This window comes from Cetorhinus maximus, chromosome 8 (assembly GCF_964194155.1).
Source record: "Cetorhinus maximus chromosome 8, sCetMax3.hap1.1, whole genome shotgun sequence".
NCBI lineage: Eukaryota > Metazoa > Chordata > Chondrichthyes > Lamniformes > Cetorhinidae > Cetorhinus > Cetorhinus maximus.
Window position 1 is genome coordinate 76,178,567 of NC_135886.1, and position 12,219 is coordinate 76,190,785.

Below are 12,219 nucleotides of genomic sequence, written 5' to 3' on the forward strand. Positions count from 1 at the left end.
GCTTTTTAAATTGCAATTACATCTGTGGACAATCATTGCTCAAACTTACTTTCCAAACTCCTGGATTACTTTGCTCCCTGTAAGAATAGACAATCATGACTTTGCTCTGCTACTCAGTCACTTCAAGTTTTAAGACAACCTTTTTTAGCCAACAGCCCACAACTGTTGCTGTTACTTGCTAAGCTTCTGACTGTACTTCAATGCAGTGTTTATCTTTCAGCTTTTTTTTCAGTTGTGTAGGCCTTACGTGGAAATCCACCATCTCCCGTGTTAAAGTCCATTCCTCCACTGGTGTCTGGACCTTACAGTGGCCTACACCATCACTGCTATTTCCTATAGAAATTGTATTCTCGTGCCAGGTCTGTTCCTGCTCCTCTGACAGGAAATTTCACTTCAGAGTAGATCTGCTGCTGCTGATTTCCATCCTGCTCTGGGTTTTTCTCTGAATGACCTTTACTTTGCCTTGCTTTCCGCTGACTTGCAATGGCTGCAGACTCCACTCATTCTTCAGGGCTACTCTGTCACCCTTTATTGAACGGGTATGACTGGCTCCCCTAGCCCCCTACTGCTGCTCATGATATTGTGTTCCTCACCTCCTAAAGGCTATTCCTCAAAACAGCTCAAAGGAGATATCATTTATCTTACATTCCCTTTTCCAGAGGAATGTCACTTGTTGACCATTAGACAACTAATGGTGTATAAACTAAATTTCCTGAACTGCTCTGAATTGTTAATTTCTTCTGAAATTGAACTTATTCTGAATTATAGTATTGTCCTACAAGATGATTTGTAATCTAATAAAGTAATCATTCTGAGCTTGAGCAGCAACAGGGAAAGCACATGTAATCATGCTGTGTTTTGGAAAAGGCAGTTTCAAGCACTGGAATGGTCATTAACTTTGAAAAAAGCCCCATTGGTAATGCATAATCTGCTTTCTTTATAAATCTGGGTTTTATAGGAGCCAGTTCATGTAGGCTCCCTATCTTCTTCCATCAGGAAATATATAAATAATTTTCAATAGTGGTTTACATATTAATAGCTGCAAATTTAAGGAAATAAATAAATGAAATCAATTTAAATATATGGGCTAGCAATTACTGTTTGCAAGATTAGTGGATGAACACTTATTTCACAGGATTTTGCAATCAGCGTTTTGTTACACTTTTATCTGTCCATAGCAATCTTATGGGCTTTTGTACTGGAAGTTCCTGTCAGCCAATCATGGAGAAAATCTATCTGGCACCTGTGTAAAGGGCAAGAACCTGTGTATCTCCTTAATCAATCAGACTAAAGAATCGTTAATGAGCAATGTAGAGTCTGAACCAGAAAGTGCCTGTTAGAATAATTAATTTAATGTGAAATGAAGTACGAATAGTGAAATAGAGAGAAAGAAAGTTTGGATAGAGTACCAGAAAAGATACAGAAAGAAAAAAATACATTTTTAAAAATCTCCAACAATTATTAAAATCTGAAAGAACGAGCCTTCACGTTTCTTAAAGTTAACTCTGAGTATCTGAAAGGTTATTTGGCAGTGATTAAAACTATGATGCCTTTAAATACACTGGAATGGACAGGCCATCGAGCAGGATTTTGAGGCATGGTGGGCAGGCCTGGGAGCGGCCGGGAAACAGTCCACCACCTGCGGTCAGCCCCCTATCGCGATTTCACACTGGCAGGCTAATTAAGGCCCTCCCAGCGTGAAACGCGGCTCGGCACTGTCTGGGAAAGGGCGGGTGGTGGCCTGTTGGTTGCCAGGTCCAATGGCGACCCGGTGGCCGGTTTAAAAGTGTATTTAAAGGCATCATAGTTTTAATCACTGCCAAATAACCTTTCAGATACTCACTTTAAGAAACGTGAAGGCTCGTTCTTTCAGATTTTAATAATTGTTGGAGATTTTTAAAAATGTATTTTTTTCTTTCTGTATCTTTTCTGGTACTCTATCTAAAACTGCCCAGGCAGCCCCGGAAGGATGTGTGTTCAGCATTCCCAATGGAGTCAAGTGCAGCTGGACACGGCAGGTAGGAGGGCAGGTTGGGTGGGCACTCGGCCCCTCCACTTTTCCGACGAGTGCTTTGCCATCCTCCTGGAGCATGGGAGGAGGCAGCCACCGCACCTCACCAAGAGGGCAAAGGAAGAGGTGGCAGCAATGGTGAGCAGCCAAGATGTGGTGCGGTACACATGGGTGCAGTGCTGGAAGCACTTCAATGACTTGCTGCACTCAGGAAGGGTGAGTACCATGTTGGCATGGGTCAGTGTGCAGTAGTGTTAAGGTTGTCCCCCCACGGACTTCAGGGGTGCTAGAGTCTGAGTGCCAACTGTCAATGATGCTAGAGCTGGCCAAGGGGATGACCCTGGCTGCTTGAACTGAGTACCTTGCAGCTCGAGGGCCATGACTCGGGTGTGCCCTGTGAGGTGTTCCTCAGCTGGAGTTGGCCAGGCTGCAATGGTGCTGAAGGTAGAGTGGACTAATCAATGCTCCTCTGTTCTTTCAGGGGAAGACAAGCCATAACCAGGCACAGAGGGCATGTACAGGTGGAGGGCAGCCCAACCTCCTGCTGCTCAGCAGGTTAGAGCAAGACACCCTGGAGCTCAAGCTCCATGTGCAACTGGGTGTGGAGAGGCAGGGTGCCAGACAAAGGTAAGAATGTAGTGCACAGAAGTGAGTGTTTCGGATTGTGCAACCATTCTAGTGTAGTGTCTTCATTGATGCGATCCTCAAACCTGGAGTCCCCATTGGTCATTGAAAGATGATGGCATCGTGATGCAGATCTCCATTGTCTCACCAGGGTACCTGGCTTGCACAGTGACAACCTGATGACTTTAACTAATGACATGCCCTTGTTCTCACGTTTAGATTTGCCAGCAGGCGTTCGCTCTGAAGGGCCACCCCTGATGCCGGAGGACCATCGAACCTCTGTTACAGCTGCGTCACACCTGCTCTCTGAAGCGGGCACCAGCGCAGATACCAACACCTCGGTGGGCATTAGCTCAGTGATTAGTATCTTGGTGCACATTGGTGAGGGCACTTCACATATCATCATGGACTGAGTATGCTTCACCTTTTTATTTTATTGGTGCAGGGTATGTCAGTATGTAATGCTGGACATAAGTGGCTCTGAACTTTATTGCACAGGCACGGAGTGTTCTTTGTGTTGTGTTCAAATGAAAGGGTCCTTTTGGCGTCTGGGATGGAGGCTGCAGCCCTAGCATGTGGTTGAAGCTGATTTTTGGTAGCCTAGCTGGAGGAGTGTTGGATCAATGCGTCCCTGGTATCCCTGCCTTCCTGGAATTTACCGAGGTCTACCTCCATGCCCTCAGCGTTCTCCTCCCGGTGCTCCTCTTCTGACTCACTACTGGACTCATCATCTGCGGCCTGTGCAGCTGTCAAGATCCTCTTCCTCCAGTGGGTTCCCCCCTTGTCAGTGCCAGATTGTGGAGAGTGCAGCGTGCAACCACTATCAGTGACACCCATTCTGGGGGGTATTGTAGTGCACTCCCGAACAATCCTGGCATCGGAAGCGCATCTTGAGAAGGCTTATGGCAGATACCGAGGACTCAAAACAGCAGAAGCCCTTGAGGAGTATACAATGTGTAGGGGGGAACTTAAAAAGGAAATTAGGAGAGCAAAAAGGTGCCAAGAAAAAACATTGGCAGGTAAAATAAAGGAAAATCCAAAGCTATATTACAAGTACATTAAGAGTAAGAGGATAACTAGGGAAAGATTAGGGCCCATTAAGGACCATAGTGGTAATTTGTGTGTGAAGCCGGAAGATGTAGGTAGGGTTCTAAATGAATACTTTGTGTCGGTGTTCACAAGTGAGGGACGATGTGGGTATGGAAATCAGGCAGAATTTCTGTGATATAATTAAATAAAATTAGCATAGAAAGGGAGGAGGTTCTAAGTGATCTGGCAGGCTTAAAAGTAGATAAATCTCCAGGCCCGGATGAAATGTATCCCAGGCTGTTGAGTGAAGCAAGGCAGGAAATAGCAGGAGCACTGGCAATAATTTTCAATACCTCTCTGGCCACAGGAGTGGTGCCAGAGGACTGGAGGACAGCCTATCATCATCACTAGAGGAAAAGTACAACAATCACCATCACGAGAGAAAAAGTACTGAGCAAACTACTGGGATTAAAGGGTGACAAGTCCCCAGGACCTGATGGCCTACATCCCAGGGTCTTAAAAGGAAGTGGCAGTGGAGATAGGGAATGCATTAGCTATAATATCCCAAAATTCCCTGGATTCTGGAAAGGTTCCAGAGGATTGGAAAAATGCTAATATAACACCCTTATTCAAAAAAAGGGGGGTGGGGGGGCGGGGGAGGCAGAAAGTAGGAAACTATAGAACAGTTAGTTTAACGTCTATCATTGGGAAATTGTAAGAATCCAATATTCAGGAAGTAGTAATGGGGCATTTGGAAAGTCAAAATGCAATCCATCAGAGTCAGCATGGTTTTATGAAGAGTAAATCGTGTTTGACTAATTTGCTAGAGTTCTTTGAAGATGTGACAAGCAAAGTGGATAATGGGGATCCTGTAGATGTAATATATCTGGACTTCCAGAAGGCCTTTGATAAGGTGCCGCACAAAAGATGAATACACAAGATAAGATCACACGGAGTTAGGGGTAATATATTAGCTTGGATAGAGGATTGGCCAACCAACAGAAAGCAGAGAGTCAGGATAAATGGGTCTTTTTCTGGATGGCAAGCTGTAACTAGTGGGGTGCCACAGGGTTCGGTCCTTGGGCCCCAACTATTTACAATCTATATTAATGACTTGGATTCAGGGATAGAAGGTACTATAGCTAAATTTGCAGATGACACCAAAATAGGTGGGACAGTAAGTTGCAATGAAGAAATAAGAAATTTACAAATGGATATGGACAGGTTAGGTGAATGGGCCAAAATTTGGCAGATGGAGTTTAAGGTGGATAAGTATCCATTTTGGTCGGAAGAATAAAAAGGCGACTTATTATTTAAATGGAGAGAAACTTCAGAATGCTTCAGTGCAGAGGGATCTGGGTGTCCTAATGAATGAATTGCTGAAAGCTAGTATGCACGTACAGCAGGTAATAAGAAAGGCAAGTGGAATTTTGGCATTTATTGCTAAAGGAATAGAGTATAAAAATAGGGAAGTGTTGTTGCAACTATACAAGGCATTGATGAGACCGCTCCTGGAGTACTGTGCACAGTTTTAGTCCCCTTACTTGAGGAAGGATAGAGTTGCATTGGAGGCGGTTCAGAGGAGATTCACTAGATTGATTCCAGAGATGCGGGGCTTGTCTTATGAGGAGTTTAGGCCTATATTCGCTAGAGTTTAGAAGATGAAGGGAGATCTAATTGAGGTATATAAGATGCCAGAGGGGATAGACAAAGTAGACGTGGAGCAGATGTTTCCCCTTGTGGGGCATTCAAGAATGAGAGGCCATAGTTTTAGGCTAAGGGGTGGTAGATTTAAATCAGAGATGAGCAGGAATTTTCTCAAAGGGTCGTGAATCTGTGGAATTCACTACTCAGAGTGCAGTGGACGACGGGACACTGAATAAATTTAAGGAGGAGATAGATTTTTAATGAGTAACGTGTTGAAAGGTTATGGGGAGAGGGCAGGAAATTGGAGTTGAGGCCGAAATGAGATCAGCCATGATCATATTGAATGGCGGGGCAGGCTTGAGGGGCTGAATTGCCAACTCCTGCTCCTAGTTCTTATGTTCAATGTGGTACCATTATTCAAGAAGGGAGGAAGGGATAAACCAGGGAACTACAGGCCAGTCACTCTAACCTCAGTGGTGGGGAAACTATTGGAAGCAATTCTGAGGGACAGAATTAACCTACACTTGGAGAGGCAGGGATTAATCAAGGACAGTCAGCATGGTTTTGTTAAGGGGAGGTCATGTCCGACCAATTTGATTGAATTTTTTTAAGATGTGACCAGGTGTGTAGATGAGGGCAATGCATTTGACGTAGTCTACTTGGACTTCAGTAAGGCTTTTGCTGAGATCCCGCATGGGAGACTGATAACGAAGGTAAGAGCCCATGGGATCCAAGCCAATTTGGCAAATTGGATCCAGAATTGGCTGAGTGGCAGGAAGCAGAGGGTGGTGGTTGAGGGGTGTTTTTATGACTGGATGCCTGTGTCCAGTGGGGTTCCACAGCGATCTGTGTTGGGACCCTTGCTACTTGTGATATATGTAAACGATTTAGACTTGAACGTAGGAGGGTTGATCAGTAAGTTCGCGGATGACACGAAAATTGGTGGGGTGGTTAATAGTGAGGAGGATAGCTTTAGATTACAGGAGGATATAGACGGGCTGGTCAGGTGGGCTGATCAGTGGCAAATGGAATTTAATCCAGATAAGTGTGAGGTGATGCACTTGGGCAGGGCAAACAAGGCATGGGAATACATGATGAATGGTAGGACCCTAGGAAGTACCGAGGATCAGAAGGACCTTGGTGTGCATGTCCGCCGGTCCCCTAAGGTAGTGGGACAGTAAATAAGGTGGTTAAGAAGGCATATGGGATACTTGCCTTTATTTGCTGAGGCATAGAATATAAGAGCAGGGAGGTTATGCTGGAACTAAAAAATGCTGGTTAGGCCACAGCTAGAGTATTACGTGCAGTTCTGGAATCCACTTTATAGGAAGGATGTGATTGCACTAGAGAGAGTGCAGAGGAGATTTACCAGGATGTTGCCTGGGCTGGGGAGCTTTAGTTATGAGGAGAGGTTGGATAGACTGGGGTTATTTTCCCTGGAGCAGAGGAGATTAAGGGGGGGACATGACTGAGGTGTATAAAGTTATATAAAGGTGTATAAAGAAGCATAGATAGGGAAGACAGGAAGGAAATTTTCCCCTTGATGGAAGGATCAATAACCAAGGGGTATAGATTTAAGATAAGGGGCAGGAGGTTTAGAGGGGATGTGAGGAAGAATTTTTTCACCCAGAGGGTGGTGGGAATCTGGAGCTCACTGCCTGAAAGGGTGGTAGAGGCAAAAACCCTTATAACATTTAAGAAGTATTTGGATGTGTACTTGCTATGCCATGGCATACAAGGCTATGGGTCTGGTGCTGGAAAATGAGATTAGGATAGTCAGGTACTTGTTTGACCGGCACAGACTTGATGGGCCGAAGGGCCTTTTTCTGCGCTGTAGACCTCTATGACTCTAACACCTATGGTCCTCTCTACCACCGCCCTTGTGGAGGCATGACTCTTATTGTAACGTTTCTCTACCTCTGTTCTTGGGTGGCGGAGAGGTGTCATGAGCCACCTCTTCAACGGATAGCCCTTGTCACCCAGCAGCCATCCACCCAGTCGGGCTGGGGCACTGAAGAGCCTCGGCACCTGGGAGTGTCTGAGGATGTAAGCATCATGGGAGCTGCCAGGGTACCTTGCACAGGCTTGTAGAATCTGCATCCTGTGATCACACACTATCTGCACGTTCATGGAGTGGAATCCCTTCCTGTTGACGAAGGCATCCAGCTGACTCGCTGGCGCCTTGATGGCCACATGTGTGCAGTCGATGGCACACTGGACACGGGGGAACCCAGCAATCATTGCAAAGCCTCTGGCTTGCTCAGCCTAGTTGGCCTCGTCCATGTGGTAAAGAATAAAGGTCAGTATCCACCTGAACAGAGAACTTCTGTCACTAACTTGACGCAACTGTGGACGGCTGATTGGGAGACTCCACACAGATCCCCCACTGAACCCTGGAAAAAGCCGGAGGCATAGAAGTTGAGGGCTGCTGTGACTTTCAGAGCCACTGGCATGGGGTGCTCCCCACAAAGTCAGAGCTGATCTCAGGCCCAATCATCTGACAAATGGAGGTCACAGTCTCTCTTGAGAGGCGGAGCCTCCTTTGGCATTGCACCTCAGACATATTGAGGTAGCTGCATCACTGCCTGTAAACCCTGGCAGGATTGTGGTATCCTCTGCGGCCCCCTCTGCCTTGGACTTCCTATTGGCCCTGCGCTACTTGTGCCTGTGCCTCTCCTCTCACAAGCCCCTCCCCTGGAAACTACAATGGGACATTTGGCCTCCTTTCCCTTCTGCCCCTCGATTCCTCCTCAGAGGTGGTACCACCAGCGGAGACCACAACCCCCATTACCAGGGTAACGGAAAGCTGTCTGATACCTGTAAGGATCCACACAGTCTGAATCCTCCTGGGGCCTTGCAGATGCCAAGGAATCCTGAAACGAAGCCTGGAAATGCTAAGAGTGAAGCCTCGAACAGAGATGAAGCTGCCAAGTACCAATAAGTCACCAGCAGCAAATTATCTACCAAACTCCTCACCACTCATTCTGGCAATGCTACTGACCCTTTTTATCCTGCCCTTGGATGAGGTTTTTGAAAATGTTGGCGGGCCGTCTGCCTGTGCGACAAGCACGAAATTGCACTGGCAATGAAAAATCGCCGTTAACTGGACTGTTAATGGCCTTAAGTGGCCTGTTAATTAATGGCGCGCGTGACTCTGGCACCCACTGCCGAGCGAAATATCGAGTGTGTGTACGATGTCGACGGGATGCTCACCGACGTCAATGTGTGCTATTTTACGCCCGATCGGGTCAGACGCGCGCCCACCCATGGGATGTAAAATTCTGCCCCTAATGTTTTCTGGTAAGCTTATATGGCCAAATGTTTTCTTATGTCTCTTCGATTTTAACAGAGGCATTACCCAATTTATTACAAAGAAGTTAATGTCAAAACATCAAATAACCAAGTTAAGAAATCGTGCATCAGTACTGCCAACAGAAATTTCCAGTCTATAAACCTTGCAGGCCACTTTCTGACAGCCAAGAAACATACCTTAGATAAATCAGCAAAAATAGCAGGGCTGTTGTTTTTTATCCAAGCCATTAGAGGGCTATATGGCAATAATTCATCCTGATAAAGCTTATGGTTGGGGAAGATTAGCTCTCCAGATTGTTGCATCAAGCTAATGCTTTGCTCATTTCCCTTAAACACAATAGAAATAACATTTTTAAGGCTACAGAACATTTAACAACATAAATTAAATCACTCAGTTAACCCCATCCCTCAATTTATGAGTATTTCAAACCAAACTATTAGACTGCATAAATGAAAATACCAAAAGAAAGAAATATCAAAGCAGTGACATTTGGTTTCATCAGTAAATAAACCATCTAGATCAAGAGATCCCAGCTTCAATTTCTGATGCATACCAAGTTAGTTGGTCTCAGCCAAGTTAGCAAAAGGGATACAACAACTTAATGTGGCACAGCATCTCGAAGGGAAAGAAAAAATGTCATCCACGATTCCTGTTCATGAGTGATATGTGGAATCGGTGTTTGAAGTTGTTCACGAATAGACATTCACAAGGTTCAGCCATTAATACTGGCTGCCAGCATACATGGATTATACCCCAGAATAACTCGGCTATCACGAATAATGCCCAATTTAGTTGACAGCTGGAGAGTAATCAACATTCAGTGGAACCATCTGCCAACAAAGAGTCAAACTCTTCAGAAGGGGAGAAAATTGATGGAAATATTTAATGAAAAGAAAACAGGTCTTAGTCTATCATGTTTAGTACTTTGGTGCAAGAATGTAAAAAATCTGCAGAGACTAACAAATATTGTTGCTAATAATGGCCGGAACTTTCCGCTCCAGCTGGCGGCAGGTATCACGGTGGGCGGGAGGATAATTTGGCAGGAGGGACAGAAATCAGTTTCATGCTGGCGTGCAATCACAGCGGGATCATCCCATGGTGTTCGCCATGGCGGGTCACGAATCCCGTTGCAGGCTGGTGTGAACTCTATTTGCATCCTGCTAATGGGATGCAAAGTAAAGCCAGACTGGAATTGTCCCCCCACACCCAATTTACCGTTATGCTGGCGGGAAAACATGCCGGCCCAGAATACGTCTGGACAAGCATGGCATGCATAAATCGGGATTTATCTTTAGGGCCTTGCTGAGATTGCAGACATCCGGGGAGTAGAAGATGCTGGAGCCCTACAGTTGCCGGACCCTGGAGGAACACGTGCATAGCATGCTGGGCAGATCCTTATGCACATGGCTCCGCTGCGAAGCAGCTCTCGGAAGGTGGGAAGTATCCACGCAGCACCTTTGACTTCACTGAGGCTTCAGAATTTCACTGACTTCACCCATGGGATCAAATTCCACAGTCTCCGTTGGTGCTTCGGGCCTTCTTTGGATCTTCACAGACTTTACCATGGACTGGTATGGATGATAGGCAAAGTGGTGGGGGTGAGGGAAGATCAAGGTGTGAGTGGGAGAGGAAGCTGGAATCGGGGCAAAGGTGTCAGACAGGTAAGCTGCAAGGGGTGGCGCGCGAAGGTGTCAGTGTGGGCGAGGTTGGGAGGGAGAACGGTGCATGGGAAAGTAGGTGTAAAGGGGGGAGGAAGGTGCGAGGGAGGGTGTTCGGAGGGAGGAAGGTGTCCAAGAAAGGATGGAGTTCGGAGTGGGGAAGGCGTCCGGGGAAAGGAGGGAGTGCAGAGGGCGGACGGTGTCTGGGGGGAGGGAGTTCAAAGGGGGGAGGGGGTAAGGGTGGAGGAAGGAGTAAGGGGAGGGTGGAATGAACAGGTGAATGTGCAAGGGGAAGTCAATGACTGCCTCCTGGGAAGCAAACACAGAGTGGCATGGTAGGATGGAATGGTGAGAGAGAGGGGTGGGGGGAACCGGTAGGGTGGGAGGGTGAGGCTGCTTCGGTGCCAGTAGAAGGGGCGTGAGGGTAGTTGCTGGGGACATGGAGGCAAACACAGACCCTGGGGGTGGAAAGGAGGTCAGAGAGATCAATGTGAATGGGGGCGGGATTTTCAGGAAGGTAGGGAATGTGCACACTCACCTGGACATTCTGGAATGACAAGGTTTTAGCTGTAGGGTAATGCTGGGGAGGTGGAAGTTGATGCCAGGGGAGTGGACTGTGATGGGGGAAAGGACATGGGTAACTGGGGGAGGGCGGCTAATCAAAAACTTAATGAATACCATGATGTGCAAATCGAAAGTGAGCTGAGCCGTGTGTTGGATGGGCACAGGTGCTGCATGAGAGTGCAATCTTTGGCAGATATGCAGGTCAGCTCAGATGGACAACTGAAAGAGAGCTCCACCAGGCAGCATTGAAAATGCTCGGGACAGTGAGTTGAATGTGATGCATGAAGGCTCTGCGTGTGTGGGAGAATGCTTGCACAAGGCTCTAAAGGCCCTGTCACATACACATGCTTCTCCCTCCAGAATCACTCATGGGGAGGCAGCGTGCAGTTGAACTGCAGGGGGAGGACTCACGAAGCCTGTAAATGAAGCTGAAGACAACATTACACATTATTCAGTGAAGTTGAATATATTTTCAGAGTATAAAGTGACAAAATGTGTTCAGCCATGTAGCCATTTGTGATCAGAATTTCTTAACTTTACAAGGTCTACCACTTCTTCTAGGTGCTGCCCTGACATCCGGAGCAGGGGTGGAGACAGCCTGTGCAATGGTCGGCCCTGTTGCCTATGATGACTTTGGCGTGTGTCCTCAGGAGAGCTGAGGCCTTAAGAGCCCTGGCTTGCATTGGCTGTTCTCCTGCAGGCGAGCTGCTCCCTCTGTGGTGACAGAGGATGAGGTTGAGGGGGGGTTCACAGGCAAAGGGGACTCGGAGGGATCGGATAGCCTCTGAGATTCCTGAGTGGATGACCCAAGGTTGTCCAGCTGCCGCTCCTCCTCCCTTTGGGTGCTCGAGGCCCTGGCCTGACTCCTTGAGGGGAAGGAGCACCTGGAGGGACATTGTGGTGCCCCGTTTCCCTCTCGCTAGCCACGGCAGGGACTCACCCACGGCTACCATGATGGAGTGCAGGTCTGTGAGCATCTCCGCATTCTGCTAGACCGGGGTCATCATGGCATTCGCCATACTTTCCATGGAGACCTCCATGTGCACAAATATGGGTACCACTTCATCAGAGAGCAGGCGGACGCACTCCTCCGACTCGCGTGCCAATTTGCAACAGGTTCTGCGTGATGTTTCCCCACCTTCTAATGACTCTCCACGATGAGTTGGAAGCTCAAAACCAGAGGCTTGTCATCTGACTTGGACGTCACAGATGCCTCTTCCCCAGAAGCCCTGTGCGCCAGGGAGCTCAGCTGAACTTGCCTCCTCCTGCTGCGGACACTTGTCTGTGCGGTGACCACCAGATTGTTAACCTGAGCCTGCTCTAGATCTAGGTCCCACCAAGGTGTGTTTCTCTGCACTGGTGCAGGGTGTGGG

At 47.3% G+C, this 12,219-nt stretch overlaps 1 protein-coding gene across 2 annotated transcripts in view; it reads right to left on the reverse strand.

Annotated features, from left to right (window-relative positions):
- The window catches only part of LOC144683742 (exocyst complex component 1-like), a 141,315-nt gene that overhangs the window by 59,911 nt on the left and 69,185 nt on the right, over nucleotides 1–12,219 (reverse strand). For both annotated transcript variants that reach the window (XM_078547083.1, XM_078547084.1), the window contains exon 8: nucleotides 8,801–8,950. In XM_078547083.1, the coding sequence (XP_078403209.1) occupies nucleotides 8,801–8,950 (150 nt within the window). The remainder of the gene's footprint in view (nucleotides 1–8,800; nucleotides 8,951–12,219) is intronic.